Source organism: Panthera leo, chromosome A2 (genome assembly GCF_018350215.1).
Source record: "Panthera leo isolate Ple1 chromosome A2, P.leo_Ple1_pat1.1, whole genome shotgun sequence".
Classification (NCBI taxonomy): domain Eukaryota; kingdom Metazoa; phylum Chordata; class Mammalia; order Carnivora; family Felidae; genus Panthera; species Panthera leo.
In genome coordinates, this window is record NC_056680.1 from 92,901,618 (window position 1) to 92,923,872 (window position 22,255).

Consider the following 22,255-nt stretch of genomic DNA (forward strand, 5'->3'; position numbering starts at 1 on the left):
TACTTGCTTTATACAATTGTCAGCTAGAGAGGGCATATCCCAGATAAAGGGGATCATAGCCGATTGCTGTTTTTGTTTTTGTTTTTGTTTTTTGTTTTGCTATTTAACATAGGCTGGGATCTTTAGGAAGGAAATAATTTTTTAATGATCATAATAAAACATAATATTGGAAATTTTTAATTTTCTTAGATTAAATAAAACTGTTTTAATTATGCTTCTAATAAAGTACTTTTTGCCCTTTCTCATAGCTATTAATTGATGGCAAAGTTATCTTGGCTTTGTTTACCTATGTTAAAAAACCTGAGAAACAGAAAACAATTGAATGGTCTGCAGCACAGTATGAAGAATTACAACTGCACGCAATTGCCACTTTGTCATCAGTGGCTCCTTTACTAACAGAAGAGTATATGTTGTGTCAGGGAAATGCTCGAGTCCTTGCATTCTTACAATGGTGTGAGAGTGAAGGTGAGTGATCCCTGTGAAAATTCTAATTTACAAATTTCAACGGAACTCTCAATATATGCATAGAAAAAGAAATAAAATTAATTAAAGCAAAGAAATAAAAATATATATCTGGTTTCTTGTGATTTATATTCATGTAAATATATTCATGTGTTTACATGTTGTTTTAAGGGAAAAAAATCTGAGATTTCATTTAAAGTCTGACACATTAGTAAATATCCTAACTATAGGTAACGCGTACCTCTCAGTAAAAGAAATCATTCATATAACCTGATTTAAATTTTTGTATCATTAGGCTTATCCAACAATTATACTAAGTCCTGGAAATATTTTAATTATTCAACAAATATTTGTCGAATACTTACTGGGTATAGATATTGTTTTAGCTGCTAAAGATACATTTATGTTCAAAAAAATAAAATCTCTACCTTCATGGAGCTTAAAATCTCCAGCCAGAAGTAATGACTCCACAAATAGCCTACCAAATTAGCAAACTCCCAATTTATACAAATACTTTATTTCAATTCTCATCATTCTCAGAAAGGAAATGAGAAATGACTTTCTTTAAAAAAAAAAAAAAACGTTTATAAGGAAGATACTGAATTCTTGTAGTAGTTTTGCTCTAGAAATAATTTGGTATGATACATTTTCAGTAGATCAAGAAAATCATATATCCATGAGAGAGGGAAAAAATTATAGCTGATTTTTTTTATCCTCTATTTTCTAATATGCTGAGTTACTAATTTTTTTCTTGGTAAACTGCTGTGCATTAAATAAAACAATTCTTCGGTCTATTCTTTATATCATTTATGTTTACAAAAGATTATAAGGAAAAAGAGGAAATGCTGCCTAATATGAGGAAGACTTAGAGCTAACAGTTATTGAGTACCTACTGTGTGGAAGGCCTTAAACACCTAACAAGTATTAACTCATTTAGTCTTCACAACAAATCTAGGGGTTATAGGTACTATTTCTATCCCTGTTGGTCAGATGGGTAGAACTTAATCAAAAAAGTTAAACAACAGGGGTGCCTGGGTGGCTAAGTCGGTTGAGTGTCCGACTTCAGCTGAGGTCATGATCTCACAATCTGTGGGTTTGAGCCACGCGTCAGGCTCTGTGCTGACAGATCAGAGCCTGGAGCCTGCCTTGGATTCTGTGTCTCCCTCTCTCTCTGCCCCTCCCCTGCTCACGCTCTGTTTCTCTCTGTCAAAAATAAATAAACATTTAAAAAAATTTTTTTAAATAAATTTAAAAAAAATAACATGTTCTTGGTCACACAGGAAGTGGCACATCCAGGATTTAATGCAGGCATTCTAGCTCCAGAAACCCATTTTTAACCTATACACAATACTCACAACAGTACTTTTTTGAACGTTATTTTAGCTTTAAACAAAATGCTACTTCTAAAGACACTTTTATTTTTTAAATTGTTTGTTTATTTATTTTGAGAGAGAGAGCACGCACAAGCAGGAGAGGGGCAGAGAGAGAGAGGGAGAGAATCCCAAGCAGTCCTAACACTAGGTGCGCGCCCAACATGGGGCTCGATCTCACAACTGTGAGATCACAACCTGAGCCAAAATCGAGAGATGGACAATTAACTGACTGGGCCACACAGGTACCCCTAAAGAACCTCTTAAAGAATGCATATTATTGTAAAAAAGAAAGGAGAACTAGCCTTGCTATTTACCAAGACCTACCATAAAGCTATAGTGATTTAAACTGTACGGTATTAGACAAGGAATAGATCAATGAAAATAGAATATATGGGAGGTTGGCATTATCAGAGATGATATTGCTTTCAGTGAAAATAAAAATTAGGTTCTTTCACCTTGTTAAAAAAAATGAAATGCAAAATAAATTAAAGCCCAAAATGTGAAAAGTTAAACTGTAAAAATCTTAGAAGAAAACATGGGAAAATATCTTCATGATAACAGGGTAGGGAAAGACTTAAAAACCAGAAGAGCCTAAACTATACAGAAGATGAATGCATTTAATAATAAATTTAAGATGAATGCATGTAAAATTTAGAATTGCCTGTGTGACTAAATCTGAATAAAGTAACAATCTACAAATTGAGAGAATACATTTATCACTTCTGTGAATAATAAAAGATTAGAGTCCTGGCTCATAAAGAACTCAAGAAGAAAATAACTCTGTAGAGAAGGTGACAAAGAATAGTGACTGCCAAATCACAGACAAAATCTCAAATTTAAAAAAAAGGAAAAAAAACATTAAAAGATATTCAACCCTATTGGTACTCTCAGAGAAATGCAAATTCAAATAACAACAAACTATCATTTTCCATTTAACAGATTGGGGAAAATCTATTGGTCTTATACATTGTATCCATATAACCACTTTGGGAAGCAATTTAGGAATTTAAGTAAAATTCAATGTGGGTATATCCTATATGATTCTGGTGTCACGTGGCAAAACCTTTCTCAGTGGGAATAAGAGACATGAACCAGAATGTTCACTGTAGCAGTTTGTACTACTGAATGGATAAACTGTGATTTATTTATAAAATGAATGTTGAAAGCAATTAAATATTTCAGTCTGTAAGAGTGTGACTACTTTAAAAACCGTAATGCTGAAGAATAGTAGCAAGTTACCACAGATACACACAATATGATACATTTGAGTAAAATTTTAAAGCATATTTCCATTCTGGGAAGAGAAGGAGAAGGGGGAAGGGATACTATTTATTTCTCTAAAAAAAACAAGTATGACAAAATTTTAACATCTTTTTAAAATTAAGCATACATATATACGGTATTTGATGTATTCTATTTTATTTGAAATGTTTTATGCTGTAAGTTGATACAAAGTATTAAATTATTAATATTTCTCCACAGATTCCTTCTTTAGTCATGGTAATAGTTATCATGGTACAGGCGGCCGTGGCAACAAGTTTGCCCAGATGCGTTACAGTTTAAGACTCTTGAGAGCCATGGTCTATCTTGAGGATGAGACTATAAACAATGATCTTTGTGAAAAGGGAACAATTCAGCAACTGATAGGTAAACATAACATGTTTGTATACTTATGAAAGTAGAATATTTATAAACTAGAGGTTTTGTTTGAAATATTTCTTACAAATTTATTTTGTCTTTATAGCTTAAAAACCCCTGAATACTCTCTTGATTTTTGTTTCATATTGTTGCTATATAAGACAGTTTGTCTTTACTAAAACATCATGATCACTCATTCTGTAAACATCTGTTTACTCAATTCAGATACTATTTCATTTAGGATTATCTTTTTTTTTTTTTTTTTTTTTGTAATGGGCTACTGTTTCATTTTTCTAGTAATATGATCACTACTTTTTGGCCAGGAAGAGGATAACATTCCATTTTCCAGTGTATCTGACATACCAGAACACTGGTATGCTGGGATATACAGATATGTACATAGGATATTCTTTTCTGTTATGAAATATCAGGATATCCTTGATTTAAAAAAAAAACAATGTTCATTTTTGAGGGGGCTATTTTGAGGGAGAGAGAGAGCGTGCAGGGGAGAGGGAGAGGGAGAGAGAGAGACACACACAGAATCTGAAGCAGGCCCCAGGTTCTGAGCTGTCAGCTTAGAACCCCTGACATGGGGCTAGAACCCATGAACTATGAGATCATAATCTGAGCCAGTCAGATGCTTAACTGACTGAGCCACCCACGTGCCCCATATCCTTGATTTTCAACTTAGATTTGACTGTTGAATCACCTTACCCCAAAGTACATACATGTGAGCTCAGTATAAACTCAGAACACCTTAAAAGCTTTTTACCTTTTTCTAGTTAAGAAATAAATAGTCCTCTGGCCCTAACCTTTCCTGACTTTGAAAAGAGCTATTTTGGTTATATTCAAATTCAGTAATTGCCTCATGAGTAAGAGATAATTTGTTGGATGTCAATTAATTACAAATGCCTACTCAAAAACTCTTCTCAATGTTAAGTTAAAGTGCCTACTCTTCCATCATTAGTGGAGTAGAGTGGTACCCTTTAATAGCGGTGCCTTTTAAAATGAGGATATTGAGAAGGGTGCTAAGCAAAAACACTCACTGTCTTGATGACTTTACTCAGGATGACCAAACCCAAAAGTAGATATTATCACTTCTATGCACATTCCATTGTACAGAACTCAGTACCAGCCTAACTGGATGGAGTCTAGAAAATACAATTTTTCATATGTCCAGGAAGGAGTATTAATCTTACTTGTGTAGGAAGTGGGGTAGAGACAAGGGAAAACAAATGTAGAAGGATTCTTTTCTTCTTAAAATCCTTTCCCTTTAACTTGAAAGAAGCTGATCTTTATCATGTGAGTTCTTAGAGGCAGTAGTGGCCTTCCCTTACTCAATCCAACAGAAGGCTCAACAAATAGTTTGTTCAACAAATAGTAATTGCATTGTAAATGCAAATGTTTATAATACTCTTTGTGCAGGCACAGGACCTTGGCCTTAATGAGAACAAAAGAAAAGATGTCTATCATAGAAAAATAGCATGTGTTACCTAACACCATCAGTAAGGCCCCTAATGAGTAATACAGAGAGTAAATACCACAGAAACTAAGAGGTTATCAATAGTTTTTAAGGCTGGGTAATCTTGGCAGGATTAAGCCGGAAGCTTTATTGAGCTTGGGTAGGAGGGTAAAGCTAGTTTTGAAACAGAAAAATAAAGGAGATGGTTTTTCAAGCAAGGGAAGAGCAGGGGCAGAGACATGGTGTCAAAATATGTATGATAATGTGTGCTGAACTAGCTTAAGTGAAGTCTTCATAAAACTGAACATATGCATCAACTATACTTCAATTTAAAAGTAATAAAAAACAGAAATTGAAAATAAGTGTTTTATGAAAACAAATAATATGAGATATAATATGTCTAGTTAGGAGCCAAGCTAGAAAGAGTTTTGAATAGCATTGTCTTTAGGCATGGGGAGCCATTAGTGGTTTTGATTAGGGAAGTTAAGTATAATGATGTATTAGGAAAAGGAACCTGGAATAAATATATCTGATGACTTAGAAAAAGGAGAGGGCGCCTGGGTGACTCTGTCGGTTGAGCATCCGACTTCGGCTCAGGTCATGATCTCACAGTCCATGAATTCGAGCCCCACATCAGGCTCTGTGCTGACAGCTCAGAGCCTGGAGTCTGTTTCAGATTCTGTGTCTCCCTCTCTCTGCACCCCCGCCCCTCCCCCCCATGCGCTCGCTCGCTCTCTCTCTCTGTCAAAAATAGACATTAAAAAAAAAAAGAATAGAACAAGGAGAGGATAAAGGCAAGGAGCTAAAAGATACTGAAATATGAAGGAAATAATTCAATATTAACATAACATGTGGGATAGACAACATGAAAAGTAACATACCTGCACTCAAGTAGGAAGGAAAATGAAATCCTCTAGAAAGGAGAATCTGACCCCTGGCTAATGAGATTGAATTCCTAGGTGTTCCTAATAAAGGAGCATTGGCCCATCTGTCCCTGGCATGCTCCTAAACCGGGCCTCCAGCATGCTCAACTAGCCCCCTAGAGATTGATCCAGCACCTGTCCTTCGTTCTAATGGGACCAAAAATCATCCCTTCAGGGCTAGCTATGGAAATAAGCTGTGATTTCTGTGGCCCTCTTACTTTGTTTGGAACATAACTCCACCCCTTCCTGCTAATGCCAAGGACTTCTTTAACAGAGAAGCAATGACTTTTGTTCCTCATTTAAAGCTTGAAGGAAAACTTCTTTTTGAGGCAAAATTTTATTGTGATTGTCATTCCATCAGTGTAAGTGGCTCTTTTCCAATCTTTCTAATTTTTTATTAAAAGCAGGGGAGAGATTTCAAAGGACATGGGAATACTGCTATCTAAAGTTGTTGAAGACACCTCCAGGTAGACATAAGGAGAAAATGCAGAAAGAAGTAACAGAGAAATAAAACATTTAGAGAGATCTACCTTTGCCTAAAATTGACCCTGTTAACCATAAGGAGATGAGCAAGTTGGGATCAGGCATTTTAGTCATATATTTGCAGCAGCACTCATCTCTGCCTCATGGCACTCTGTATATTTCTAAAGAGTTTTGTTTGCTGGGCAAAGTATCAGGTTGTTAGGGCATCTTTTAATGTCACTCCATTAATTCTGTACTAGACATGCTCTACATATGGGGCTACTGACTGTAGTCAGTGTTCAAAGAGTCCCTTTATCATCATCTGTCTACAGCTTCTAAGTAACTGTGCAATGAAAACAGCCCCTTTTAAAATAGTTGCTCTAGCTGAAATTTTATAAGGAGTTTCTTTTTTTTCTTTTTTTAAGAAGAGATTTCAAAACAGTAATTGATCAAAATAAAAATACAATGTCCAGTAAGTTTACATTCTTTCGATTTTTTTCATACCAGGCATTTTTAAAAATATAATCAAGTCTCATGACAAAGAAGAAGCCATTGTTTTGGAAATTCAATCTGATATATTACTTATCTTATCTGGTCTTTGTGAACATCATATTCCTAGAAAGGTAAGTATGCCTATGAATCCAAGTTTTGTTCAGATCTCCCAATCACCTAGCACTATGAACTTTTTTTTTTTTTTTTTTTAATCTCAAGTTAGCTAACACAGAGTGTAATCTTGGCTTCAGGAGTAGATTCCAGTGATTCATTACTCCCATATATACCCAGTGCTCATCCCAACAAGTGACCTCCTTAAAGCCCATCACCCATTTTACCCACCTCCATCAACCCTCAGTTTGTTCTGTATTTAAGAGTCTCTTATGGTTTGCCTCCCTGTTTTTATCTTATTTTTCCTATCCTTCCCCTATGATCATCTGTTAAGTTTCTCAAATACCACATATAAATGAAATCATATATCTGCCTTTCTCTAACTGACTTATTTCAGTTAGCATAATACCCTCCAGTTCCATCTGTGTTGTTGCAGGATTTCATTCTTTTTCATCACAGAGTAGTATTCCATTATATGTATATATACCACATCTTCTTAATTCATTCATCAGTTGATGGACATTTGGGCTCTTCCACAATTTGGCTATTGTTAATTTCACTGCTATAAACATTGGGGTGCATGTGCCCCTTCAAGTCAGCACTCCTGTATCCTTTGGAAAAAATCCTAGTAGTGCAATTGCTGGGATGTAGGGTAATTCTATTTTTAATTTTTTGAAGAAACTCCACACTGTTTTCCAGAGTGGCTGCACCAGTTTGCATTCCCACCAATAGTGCAAGAGGGTTCTCCTTTCTCCACATCCTTGCCAACATCTGTTGTTTCCTGAGTTGTTAATTTTAGCCATTCTGACTGGTATGAGGTGGTATCTCATTATGGTTTTGGTTTCTATTTCCCTGATGATATGTGATGTTGAGCATCTTTTTCATATGCATATTAGCCATGTGGATGTCTTCTTTGGAAAAGTGTCTATTGATGTCTTCTGCCTATTTCTTCACTGGATTATCTGTTTTTCATGTGTTGAGTTTGGTAAGTTCTTTATAGATTTTGGATACTAACCCTTTATCTGATTGGCCACTTGCAAATATCTTCTCCCATTCTGTTGGTTGCCTTTTAGTTTTGTTGATCATTTCCTTTGCAGTGCAGAAGCTTTTTGTCTTGATGAGGTACCAATAATTCATTTTTGCTTTTACTTCCCTTGCATTCAGAGACATGTAAGTAAGAAGTTGCCGTGCCCGATATCAAAGAAGTTGCTGCCTGTTTTCTACTGTAGGACTTTAATGGTTGCCTGTCTCACATTTAGGTCTTTTATCTATTCTGAATTTATTTTGTGTATGGTGTAAGAAAGTGGTCCAGCTTCCTTCTGTATGTTGCTGTCCAGTTCTCCCCTCACCATTTGCTAAAGACACTGTCTTTTTTCCATTGGATACCCTTTCCTGCTTTGTCAAAGGACAAAGGATTTGTGTGTCCATTTCTGGATTCTCTATTCATGGTCGATGTGTCTGTTTTTGTGCCAATACCGTACTGTGTTGATGGTTACAGCTTTGTAATAAACAGGAGAAAGTCCAGGATTGTGATGCCTCTACCTTTGGTTTTCTTTTTCAACATTACTTTGATTATTCAGGTACTTTTGTGGTTCCATACAAATTTTAGGATTGTTTGTTCTAGCTCTGTGAAGAATGCTTTGATAGGGATTGCACTGAATACGTAGACTGCTTTGGGTAGTATTGACATTTTAACAATATTTATTCTTCTAGTCCATGAGCATGGAATATTTTTCCATTTTTTTTGTGTCTTCAATTTCTTTCATAAGCTTTTCATAGTTTTCAGTGTATAGATTTTTCATCTCTTTGGTTAGGTTTATTCCTAGGTATTTTATGGGTTTTGGTGCAATTGTAAATAGGATTGATTCCCTGATATCTCTTTCTGTTGCTACATTATTGATGTATATAAATATAACCGATTTCTGTACATTGATTTTATATCCTAAGACTTGGCTGAATTCCTGTATCAGTTCTAGTAGTTTTTGGTAGAGTCTTCTGGGTTTTCCACATAGAGTATCGTGTCATCTGCAAAGAGTGGAAGTTTCACTTCTTTGCCAATTTGGATGCCTTTTATTTCATTTTGTTGTCTGATTGCTGAAGCTAGAACTTCCAACACCAGGTTAAGCAACAATGGTGAGAGTGGACATCCCTGTTGTATTCCTGATCTCATGAGGAAAGCTCTCAGTTTTTCCCCATTGAGGATGGTATTAGGGCCTTTCATGATGTTATGTTATATTATAACATATAATATGGCTTTTATGATGTTATGGTATATTCCTTCTATCCTGACTTCTTGAGGGTTTTTATTAAGAAAGGATGCTGTATTTTGTCAAATGCTTTTTATGCATCTATTGACAGGACCATATGGTTCTTATCCTTTCTTCTGTTAATGTGATGTATCACATTGATTGATTTGTGAATATTGAACCAGCCCTGCAGCCCAGGAACGAATCCCACTTGATCATGGTGAATAATTCTTTCTATATGCTATTGAATTTGATTTGCTAGTATCTTGTTGAGAATTTTTGCATCCATGTTCATCAAGGATATTGGCCTGTAATTCTCCTTTCTAGTAGGGTCTTTGTTTGATTTGGGAATCAAGGTAATGCTGGCTTCCTAGAATGAGTCTGGAAGCTTTCCTTCCATTTTTATTTTTTGGAACAGTTTGAGAATAGGTATTAACTCTGCTTTAAATAGCTGGCATAATTCCCTTGGGAAGCCATCTAGCCCAGGACTCTTACTTGTTAGGAGATGTTTGATAACCAATTTAGTTTCTTTGCTGGTTATGGGTCTGATCCAATTTTCTATTTCTTCCTGTTTGAGTTTTGGTAGTGTGTGAGTGTCCAGGAATTTGTCAGTCTGAAGAAAGCCACACAATTTTTAAAACTCCGATCCTCAGCTCCTGGCGCTGTTTGCAAGGTAGAAACTGGCACTCTCCATATTTCTCACTCCCCAGTCCGTGGTCTGGAGAGGTTTTACTCTTGTACTAACACAATACCACAATTCCACAGCCTCTGTCTTTCCCTTTTGTCTCTCCAAAGAAGAGGTTCCTTCCCCTCCATGCCTACACTGTTTTATCTCCCCCAGTTTGCATACATGCACCTCTGACCCACTAAGCTGTCTCCCTCAACCCGTGGAGATCCTTCTGCTAACCCCCCCCCCCGCCCCCCCACCAGATTTATTTCCTGGTGTTCCAAATGCTCTAACCTCAATAGAGCTGTGTTTGAGGGAGGAGGGAAATCCTGGTCCCCCTACTCGTCTGCCACCTTAAGTCCTCCCTCTAAACTTTTTCTTGGTGTTCATAAATGTTGGTGTTTTTTTAATCCTGTGAAGTTTTAATATTCTTTTTTGTAATTAGAGTATTCTTATATACGATAAAATATATAATTTTGTGTATATTTTGATAGGTTTTGATGAATGTATATACCCATTTAACCAGTTCCCCAATTAAAACAGACTATTGTTATCTCACTATAAAATTCTTTTTTTTTAATTTATTTATTTTTGAGAGACAGAGGGAGAGAGAGAGAGAGCGAGAGAGAGCAAGCACTAGCAGGGGAGGGACAGAGAGGGAGAATTCCAAGCAGGCTCCATGCTCTCCACAGAGCCTGACGTGGGGCTTGATCCCACATCTGTGAGATCATGACCTGAGCCAAAATCAAGAGTTAAATGCTTAACTGACTAAGCCACCCAGGTGCCCCATCCCTATAAAATTCTTTCATGCCCCTTAGCAGCCATCCCCCCACTTGCCTTCAGGTAACCACTATTCTGATTTCTATCCCCTTAAGTTAATATTGCCTATTTATTTACTTTACATGAATGGAACCACATAGTATTTACTGTTTTATAACTGGTTTCTGTCATCCAGCATTATATTTCTGAAATATATTGATATTGTTGCAGGTATCAGCAGTTCATTCCTTTTTATTGCTGAATAGTATTTCACTCTGAATATACCAAATTTTTTTATCCATTCCCCTATTGATAAACACTTAGGTTGTTTCCATTTGGGACTATTATGTAGAAAGCTTCAGTGAACATTTTTATAGTAGTTTTTTGTGGACATCATTCTTTCATTTCTCCTAAATACCTAGGAGTGCAATTAATGGTTCATAAAATAGGTGTCTGTTTTTAAGAAACTGGAAAACAGTTCTTCCAAAGTGGCTGTAGCATTATAAATGTTTTTTTGAGTTTACATTTGATTCAGGGTGATGGGCTTTAAGGAGCACTTGTGTGAAACCCTGGGTGCTGTATGTAAGTGATGAATCACTGAATTCTACACCTTAAACTAATATTACACTGTGTTACTAAGTGGAATTTAAATAAAAACTTGGAGAAAATTGAATTCATAACTAGAATTAAAAATTAGAAAAAAAGAGCTTAATTCCCTTTGATCTTTTTAAACTCTATAATAAACTCTGAGTCTCTAAGATTGATAAATAGCAAAAGATAGAATTGGAAAGATAAAAATTAAAGATTATGAAGTTTTCAATAGAGGGGTTTTAGGGAAAGCCAGCAAGAACAGTAAATCCACACCTCGCTCTGAGCTTTGGTGCAATTTTTCCTTGTATTCTGTCATCCTGTGCCTGTGTTCTTCTGGAAAAATGCTCATAGTCTTGCTTACTGGGTAGCAGAAATGAACAACAAAGCAATGGGAAAGGTAATTGTTAAGGGAGAAATATTAACTGTTAATAACTTGATATAAATTATTAAAGGTTTTACAAAACCTTATATGAGTCTCATATATATATATGAGAGAAATATATATATGTATACATATATGTATGTATATTTCTCTCTTGGGAGCATTAAAAAATCTTCCATGATAGAATTTTAGCCTCTTAAATTAGTTTTTGCTATCTAGCATTCATCTGACAGGATATTGGACTACATTCATTATAATGTGGAAGAAAATCATGGGGCAAGCTTATGGTTTATTTTTTTTTTTTAAAGAAAGGGAAAAATAAAAATTATAAAGAGACATTAAGCTAGCATAGTGATTGATGCCCTTTCTTAAAATGATTAGCTTTATAATAATTTGTCCTAAACTCCTGAGACTGAGTATTAATTCAAAAAATTGTGTAATAAAGTAACAGTGTTTTCTGCTTCTCTGGTAAAAAAAGTTTTAGGGGACAAAATGAAATAGAAAAGGATGAGATTATTTCAAAACATAATTTTAAATAAATCTCTTAGGAAATTTTCGGAACAGAAGGAGTGGATATAATTCTTCATGTAATGAAAACCGACCCCATGAAGTTTCAGAGTGGATTAGGCTATAATGTACTTCTTTTTAGTACACTGGACAGCATTTGGTGAGTATTACTGTAACCAAGTTAGAACTGTAATACAAGAAAATTACCTCATGACATTTGTTGGCTTGAGGTCTGATTTTTTTAAATAGATTTAAGATTTCTATCTAATTTTTTAAAACTGCACAAATTTGTATGGAATAAAAGCCTAGAACAATTAAAACTATAGATTGGATAATAATTGAAATTAACTCTAGTGTGTATGATAGAGGAGGGAAAATTTTGTTGCAATAATTTCTCTCTTAAATCAGTTGAAATGTATTTTTGTACCACAATTTAAGCTTCAATAAAAGTTTTGCTAAATTCATAAAAAATTTTTCTTCCCTTAAAATCACACCATAAAGATAACTCTTCCAATGCCCCCCCTTTTTTTTTTTGCCTTTTTGCCTTTTTCTTTTTTCAATAGTCCAGAAATGATATTTACTAACATCCTTTGGAAAGCAATCTTGTCTGTAACTCAGGATACAAGTTTGTATATAAACTTAAATTCTTGTTTTTGTGATTTGAATCCATTCCATTTTGGCCTGGTCTGGAAAAACACAAGCATCTACTTTTACTCATACAGTTCCTCACTCATTTCCTCTTTGAAGAGTCAAAAACCAATTGATTAGGTATTTCCTAACCAATATTTTTCCCCAAATGTCTTAGCATTCCTAAATAGCAATAAATAAATAAATATTGCTTTTCTTAACATTAATTTATGAAATTTTGTCTTGGAGAAAATTACTTGAGTTTCAAATATCATTAACACTTAACATATTTCTTTTTTTCTGCTTGGGTGGGATTCATGACAGCCCCACTGCGGCATATCTGGGGGGAAAAACTGACTATAGATCTAACACAAAGAGCAATGAGAACATGTTTTGTTACAATATTTGGTCTTTTATTCTCAGTTCCTGTAATAGCTCCAGAGTAATAATTTTTGAAGGCTGTGTCTTTTGTTATATATAACAAGCCCCTTTCAACCACATCTGAGTTTATGTCAATGAGGTAGTTTTTGGAGAGCGCCTAGATAACCACAGGATGGGGGGCTGGTTCTGCCTACAAGGTCACAGACAAGTCTTAACAAATTTAAGAAGACTTAAATCATTCAAAATATCTTTTCTGACCACAATGGAAGAAAACTAGAAATCAATACCAAATGGAAGTTAGGAAAATTCACAAATGCATGGGGATTAACACACCCTTGAACTACCACTGGGTCAAAGACAAAAGCAAAAGGAAAATTAGAAATTTCTCAAGACAAACTAAAATGAAAGTATAGCATAACAAAACTTATGTGATACAGCAACAGCAGTGCTAAGAGGGAAGTTTATGGGGATAAATACCTAGATAGAAAAGAAGAATGATTCAAACAACCTAACTTTACACATAAAGGAACTAGTAAAGGAAGAACAAACTAAGCTCAAAGTTGGCAGAATAAAGAAAATAATAAAGATTAGAACAGAAATAAATGAGGGATTGGGAAGAAATCCAGAAAAATAAGAGCTGGTTTGTTTTGAAAACATATCAAAGTCTGCAAAGCACTAACTAGACGAAGAAAAAGAAGGAAGATGATTCAAAATAAATGATGTAAATGAAACAACATATCACAACAGATGCCATAGAAATAAAAAAGATCATAAGGGATTATTATGAACAACTCTATGCCAACAAATTGGACAATATAGAAGAAATAGGTAAAATTCCTAGAAACATACAACCCACCAAGACTGAATCAAGAAGAATTAGAAAGCCTGAGCCTCAGTAATCAAAAACCTCCTGGAACACCTGGGTGGCTAAGTCAGTTAAGTGTCTGACTCTTGATTTTGGCTCAGGTTATAATCTCCCAATAGTGAAACTAAGCCTGTGTGGGCTCTGTGCTCAGCGTGAAGTCTGCTCAAGATTCTCTCTCTCTCTGTCTCTCTCTTTCTCTCTCTTCCTCTGCCCCTCTCCCCAGCTTGTGCTCTCTCTCCCTCTCTAAAAAACAAAAAACAAACCTCCTAACAAAAACAGCTCAGGACTTGAGAGCTTCACAGTTGAAATTTACCAAACATTTAAAGAAGAATTAATACAATCCTTAAATTCTTCCAAAATATAGAAAAGGGAACACTTCCAAAATCATTTTATGAGGCCAGCATCACTATGATACCAAAGCCACACAAAGATACTATAAGAAAAGAAAAACTACAGAGCAATATTCCTGAGGAACATAGAAGCAAAAGTCCTATAGAAAATATTAACAAACTGAATTCAACAACAAATTAAAAGGATCATACACCATTACCAAGTGGGATTTATCCTTGGCATGCAAGAATTGCTCAATACAAGCAAATCAATCAGTGTGATATACCACATTAACACAATGAAGAACAAAAATCACAATCATCTCAGTTCTAGAAAAAATGCATGTGACAAAATTCAACACCCTTTCATGATAAAAACAAACTCTCAACAAATTAGGTAGAGAAGGAACTTGCCTTAACACAATAAAGGCCATAAATGAAAAACCCACATTATACTCAATGGTGGAAAGCTAAAAGCTTTTCCTCTAAGATCTGTAACCAGGCAAAGATACCCACTCTCACTATTTCTACTCAATACTGTAAGTACTAGCCAGAGCAATTAGGCAAGAAAAAGAAATAAAAGGCATCTAAATCAGAAAAAAAGTAAAATTATCTCTTGATGAGCTTACATGAGCTTACATGAGCTTATAAAGTTTCAAGATACAAAATCATCTACAAAAATCAGTTGCATTTCTTTACACCAATAATAAACCATGCAAAAAGAAAATTAAGTAAATAGCATCAAAGAGAATAGCACCAAAAAGAATAAAGTACTTAGGAAAAAACATAACCAAGGAAGTAAAAGACTTAAACCCTGAATACTATAAAGCACTGATGAAAGAAATGAAAGCAGATACAAATAAATGGAAGGACTTCTTGTGTTCATGGATTGGGATAATTAATATTGTTTAAATGTCATACTAGTCAAAGTGATGTATAGCTCCATGTAATCCCTATTAAATCCTAAAGATATTTTTTACAGAAATAGAAAACACAATCCTAAAAATTCATATGGAACAACTAATCATCAGGAAAATGCAAATCAAAACCACAATGAGATATCACCTTATACCTGCTAGGGTGGTTATTCAAAACAAAAATAGGTAAATAGATAGACAGGTAGGTAGATATATATAGAGATATATAGATATAGAAATGTTGGCAAGAATATGGAGAAAAGAGACTCTCTTGACATTGTTAGGAATGCCAAGTGGTGCAGCCACTATGGAAAAGAGCATGGAGGTTCCTCACAAAATTAAAAATAGAACTACCACCTGATCCAGTAATCCCTCTTCTACGTATATATCCAAGAGAATTGAAATCAGGATCTTAAAGAAATAGCTGCAGTCCCATGTTCATTGCAGCACTATTCACAATAACCAGGATATGGAAACAACCCAAATGTTCCATCAATAGATGAATGGATAAGAAAATATGGTATATATACACACCATGGAATATTACTCAGCCTTAAAAAAAAGAAGATCCTATTTATAGCAACATGGATGGACCTGGAAGACACTATGCTAAGTGAAATAAGTCAGTCACAGAAAACTCTTATACATGATTTCTCTTAAATGAGGCATCTAACATAGTCAAAGCATAGAAGTAGACAATATATATAGATAGTAGAATCCTTGTTAAAGGAATAACTTCCTTTTTATTTAAGGTGCTGTATTTTGGGATGTTATCCCTTAGAGGATTATTTTCTTGAAAAGGAAGGCATTTTTCTCCTTTTGGATTTACTGGCAGTAAGTATGATTGTTAACAATTATAAAATACTAATAATAATATGTCTTTATTAAAGCTTTCCAAAGCTAAGTGCCACAGAACACTATTCTGTAATTAAATGTGTCCCCAAATCATGTTTAAATGTTTGTTTTAAATAAAATCTTGGTGGCTCAGTCAGTTAAGTGTCTGACTTGGCTCAGGTCATGATCTCACGGTTCATGGGTTCAAGCCCTGCGTTAGGCTCTGAACTGACAGCTCGGAGCCTGGAGCCTGCTTTAGATTCTGTGTCTCCCTCCCTCTCTCCATCCTTCCCCCAGTTGTGCTCACTCTCCCAGTCTCTCAAAAATAAAGAAGTAAACATTAAACAAAATCTCACCTGGAGATCATAATTTGCATTTGTATAGGTAAAAGCTCTGAAAATCCCTCCTCTGAAGAAACCAGTGTACTTAGGTCAGAACTCACAAACACATAACAAAAGATAATTTGTTTTATGGGATTTCTTTTCCCCACCAACCTTTAAGGAAATAGTGTGTGAAGTGCTAGACAATATCAAAATGTATAATCATTATTGATAACTTCTAGCTTCTTTTAGTATTAAAAGTTAAGGGCTACATTACACAAAGGAGTAAAGATCAGTATTTTTTAAGAATTGTGTATAGTTTGTAGGTTATGCGAGGAATTAGTATGTCATAGACCATTTCACAGAATGAACAGGAATGGATATATTAAGCCTGTCAGGAAATATAGTTGCCATCTAATACCAATTAAGAATGGCAAAGACCCTCAATTATCCTCAAAGTCATTTTCTACTGGCCTGAATTCTAAGTAAGTCCATAGTCAAGACAATGTGGGAGGAAAAGTTATTTTGGTTTCAGCAAAACTTTGAGAGATATTCTGTCCCTGCCTGTGATTGCCACCATTCATGATTTTATTAACAGAATAATGAACTTAATTGGATTTAGCAAATGTACTACAGTTATTTGTGTCCCTTCATCTCTCTGAAAGAAAATTAGCTGGCATTACAGATAGGAGAGCAAACTCATTAGATATAAAAAATTACATACAAAACATAAATAATGATAAACTTTGATAAACAGGAATGAATCATGACCAGAAACCCTTGGAAAATTCAGAGATATTGGACATAATATGGAAGAATATATGTGTGGCTCTACTAAATGATGTATACCTCACCATGCTTCTCTGATGAGAGTACAGGTGTGCCCAGAGACACATGGTGATGTGTCAGGAGATTCTCAAAGTCACAGAATTAATTTGGCATATCTTCCTAGAATCTTTTTATTTAAAGACTCAAAAGTAGGGAGTTATATAATAGGGGCACCTGGGTGGCTCAGTTGGTGAAGCCTCAGGTCATGATCTCGCTTGTGTTCTCTCTCTCTCCCAAAAATCAACATTAAAAATAATTATAAAATAATAAATTCTATAGGAATATTTAAGATTATATAAAAGACTTCACAGACATTTCTCAATTGTGTTCACTCTCCTTCACCACTAGGGTTTCTCTGATGGAAAGGCATGAAGAAGACTGCTAGGAGAAGCCATATATAGCACAATGGTTATGAGCATAGGCTGCAATCAGTCTGATTGAGGCCTCCAATACTTGTTAGCTGTGTACCTTGGACAAGTATTTAACATCTCTGTAATATGTTTCTTCATCTATAAAAGAGATAACAGTATCTACCCCGTGCACTGTTGGGAGATTTATATGAGTGATTATATATGCGTGTGCACGTGTGTGTGTGTGTATAGACAGACAGACACATACACACACATACACACTTGTTTGGAATAGTGCCTGACATATTTTTACCATGTAAGTGTTTTCTATTATTATGAATATAATTATTAGATTGTACTTAATGTGGATCAAACCAATCAAGTTAATTACAGATAAAAAATATTCTTTAATGAAATTTTTAGATCAACTCCAACCTTTGACATTTGCCCCTTTTTCCTGAAAGTGATGTATAGGAATAAAAAACTCAGTTGAGAGTTCTGCTTAATACAATCTGCTAAAATATTTATTCAGTATGCAATAATTGCTAATTATGTTACATATTATTTAGAACTTTCTATGTGCCAGGCAGTCTTGTATAATTCATCATAATAACTCTTTAAAGCAGGTAATATTATAATCTTTCATTTTATAAAAGAGGAAACTGATAATGTTTGCAGTTCAAACAACAGGTTACATGTTTCCTTTGCTATATTCTATTAGTGGTATACTATGAGTTAATCAACAAAAAATATTTCAGACACAAATTATTGTGTGGAGGAGGCTATTATTGTGGATGGACTTTTCTATACCTAAATTTTGGTTTGCTGAAAACTAGTAGCAAAACAAAGGAATAGCTTGATGATTTTTCTTAAATGCTTACTGTTTTGGATGCTGATTTTCAAAATACAAAATTACATCTCATTTGTATCTATTTTCATATATGACTTCCACTTGCAATTACCATCAGTTATTTTCTTAATCACAATGAGATTATAGTTAATATGAGTCTTTATAAACCTTAATAAATCATGTAAATTGGAAAGATCCTATAAATACAGTGAACTATGTATAGTACTGTTGCCATTGCTCTACCTAAAATGAACATTTTCATTTATTTTTATAATCTCTCTTTTTCTGACTGAACCTAATCATTACATTTTGGTCATGACATATATTCATGACTATATGAGAATTATATTGAATCTTTTTCTTTTTATATTTTCTAATTCTTAATGTTTGAAAACATACTTTTTAATAGGAGATTGTCCCAAATCATACTTCAGTCTGAATTTTAAGGCAGTCATTTAGAAGAAAGTTACTGATCAGTAATACAAATGTTTGTTTTCTTTTTTGAAGGTAATAATTTTTAAAATTTATTGCATTTTTTTTCTTTCCTGTTTCCTTGCAAAAGTTGAACCAAAAAAAATTCTGTAATCTAGTACTTGGAATAATGGTTGAATTTTGTGATAATCCCAAAACTACGGCTCATGTTAATGCTTGGCGAGGGAAGAAGGACCAGACAGCTGCTAGTCTTTTAATTAAATTATGGAGAAAGGAAGAAAAAGAACTAGGAGTAAAACGTGATAAACATGGGATGATCATTGGTAAGTGTATTTATAACTGTTATAATAGCAATTAGATGCATATTTTTAATTGAGATATAATTGAATTTTACATTGCATTAGTTTTTTAGTTTTTTATACATTACAAAATTACTACTACAATAAGTTTAGTTAACATCCGTCACCACACAGTTACAATCTTTTTCTTGTGATGGAACTTTTAAGAACTACTCTCAGCAACTTTCAAATATATAATAAAATATTGTTAGAATAGCCACCACCCTGTTAATTACATCCATAGGACTTCATCATCTTTCACCCATATTTTTAGAAAGAGATCTTTAAGATATGAGGGAAGTATGAGAACTTTCACCCCTTTGTTTAAGGTTCTTTTCACAAGAGTTTGAAGAACTTGCTATCATAAATTCTGAATGAATGGAAGAAAAGTATATTATCAGCAGATTCATATTTTTATAGATATTTTCAGGAAGTGGTATTTGATTATATTGTTTAACTCAAAACAAAACAAAACCTAACACCATGTCCTAAAGAAGTTCCTTTGAGTTACCTGCTTTTACAAATAGATTCAACCCATTTCATTTACTGATAAAATTGGGGATATAAATAGAGTGTCTGTATAGTATTTTGCACATTTCTGTTGATTCATATTCATGCAGTTTACTTTTTTTTTTTTACAAATGAATAGTCTAATGAATTATTATAAAGTCAACATCTATGTGACTAATACACAGTTTACATTATACATTGCATATGTATATGTAATACATATATAAAATGTTACAATTATTTTGTTGCATGTAAGTTAAACCACAATAGGAATGATTTTTAAAGGAAAAACAAAGAGAAATGATCTATTGTAAACACCCCAGAAAGACCCTACTCATAGACCCTTTCCAAGCACAACTGGATCTCTTCTATTCAATATTGTTCTTAAGATTCATCCACATTAGATTTAAAGCTGTATTACAAAGCTGTGGTCATCAAGACACTATGGTACTGGCACAAAAACAGATACATAGATCAATGGGACAGAGGAGAAAACTCAGAAATGCACTGAACTATATGGTTAGTTCATCTTCAACGAAGTAGAAAAGAATACCCAATGGAAAAAAAGACAGTATATTCAGCAAATGGTGTTGGGAAAACCAGACAGTGACATGCATACACCATACACATGCTTACGCCACACACAAAAATAAACTCAAAATGGATGTAATACCTAAATGTGAGACAGAAAACCATCAAAATCCTAGAGGAGAACACAGGCAGCAACCTCTTTGACCTTGGCCACAGCAACTTCTTAGTAGACACGTGGCTGAAGGCAAGGGACAAAAAGCAAACGTGCACTTCATCAAGATAAAAACCTTCTGTACAGCGAAGGAAACAATCAAAACTAAACGGCAACTGACTGAATGGAAGAAGATAATTTGCAAATGACATATCTGATAAAGGGTTAGTATCTAGAATGTATACAGAATTTATAAAACCCAACACCCAAAAAACAAATAATCCAGTTGAAAAATAGGCAGAAGACATGAATAGACACTTTCCCAAAGAAGACATCCAGATGGCCAACAGACACATGAAATGTTGCTCAATATCCCTCATCATCAGGGAAATACAAATCAAAACCACAATGAGATATCACTTCCCACCTGTGAGAATGGCTAAAATTAACAACACAAGAAACAGGTGTTTGTGAGGATGCAGAGAAACAGGAACCCTCTTGCACTGTTAGTGGGAATGCAAACTGGTATAGCTACTCTGTAGAACAGTATGGAGATTCCTCAAAAAAACTGAGAATAGATCTACCCTACAATCCAGCAATTTCACTATTAGGTGTTTACCCAAAGGATACAAAAATACAGATTTGAAGGGGTATGTGCTCCCCAATGTTTACAGCAGTATGCTCAATAATAGCCAAACTATGGAAAGAGCCCAAATGTCCATCAACTGATGAATGGATAAAGAAGAGGTAGTATGTATATATATACAGTGAAATATTACTCAGCCATCAAAAAGAATGAAATATCATTTGCAATGACGTGGAGTAAAAATACATTGTACCAATAAGCAAAATAAGTCAATCACAGAAAGACAAATACTATATGATTTCACCCATATGTGGAACTTAAGAAACAAAACAAACAAACATATGGAAAGGGGTGGGGGAAGAGAAGAGAGGGAAACAAACCACAAGAGACTCTTAATGATAGAGAACAAACTGAGAGTTGATGGAGGGAGGTGGGGGGAATGGGCTAGATGAGTGATGGCTATTAAGGAGGGCACTTAGAGAAGCGCTGGGTGTTGTATATAAGGATGAATCACTTTTATTTTTTTAAGTGTATTTATATATTTTGAGAGTGAGAGAGAGCATGAGCAGGGGAGGGGCAGAGAAAGGGAGAGAGAGGATCCCAAGCAGCCTCCACGCCACCACTGTAGAGGCCGACGTAGGGCTTGAACCCCGAACTGTGAGATCTTGACCTGAGTTGAAATCAAGAGTCAGATGCTTAACTGACTAAGCCACCCAGGCACCCCAAAAGTAATTTTTTAATGTTTATTTATTTATTTTGAGAGAGAAGAGCGTGAGAGGGGCAGAGAGAGGAAGACAGAATTCCAAGCAGGCTCTGCCCTGTCAGCACAGAGCCCGATTCAGGGCTCAAACCCATGAACCTTGAGATCATGACCTGAGCCAAAATCAAGAGTCAGACACTTAACTGACTGAGCCACCCAGGCACCCCTAAAATAGTTATTTTGTGAAATTTTCATATTGTACGTAAATAATAAAAAAGCTTTAAATTTTGCCATAGAATGGGGAATAACTGGATTACTTATGCTTTCACAAGAATAACCATATACAATGCACTATTTTATAATATATATTCTATGTCTGGAGTAAAATTTCAAATTAAATTAATTTACTAATGTTTTTACCTGTCCTTTCTGTGTTTTCATGATATGCAATGAGTAGATACAAAGAAACCTCTATTTACTAGTTTCCAAGAAGAGCAAAAAATCATGCCACTGCCTGCAAACTGCCCAACTATTGCAATTATGGATGTTGCCGAGAATATCAGAGCAAAAATTTATGCTGTGCTGGGCAAACTAGGTAAGAAGCTACTTGTCACATTCATAAGAGCCTCTG

The 22,255-nt window shown here is 34.7% G+C and overlaps 1 protein-coding gene across 7 annotated transcripts in view; it reads left to right on the forward strand.

The window, feature by feature from the left end:
- The window catches only part of CFAP69 (cilia and flagella associated protein 69), a 61,696-nt gene that overhangs the window by 32,937 nt on the left and 6,504 nt on the right, over positions 1-22,255 (forward strand). For all 7 annotated transcript variants that reach the window (XM_042917312.1, XM_042917292.1, XM_042917301.1 and 4 more), the window contains 7 exons: positions 249-465; positions 3,318-3,482; positions 6,828-6,943; positions 12,117-12,235; positions 15,947-16,028; positions 18,939-19,131; positions 22,082-22,219. In XM_042917312.1, coding sequence (XP_042773246.1) covers positions 249-465; positions 3,318-3,482; positions 6,828-6,943; positions 12,117-12,235; positions 15,947-16,028; positions 18,939-19,131; positions 22,082-22,219 — 1,030 coding nt within the window. The remainder of the gene's footprint in view (positions 1-248; positions 466-3,317; positions 3,483-6,827; positions 6,944-12,116; positions 12,236-15,946; positions 16,029-18,938; positions 19,132-22,081; positions 22,220-22,255) is intronic.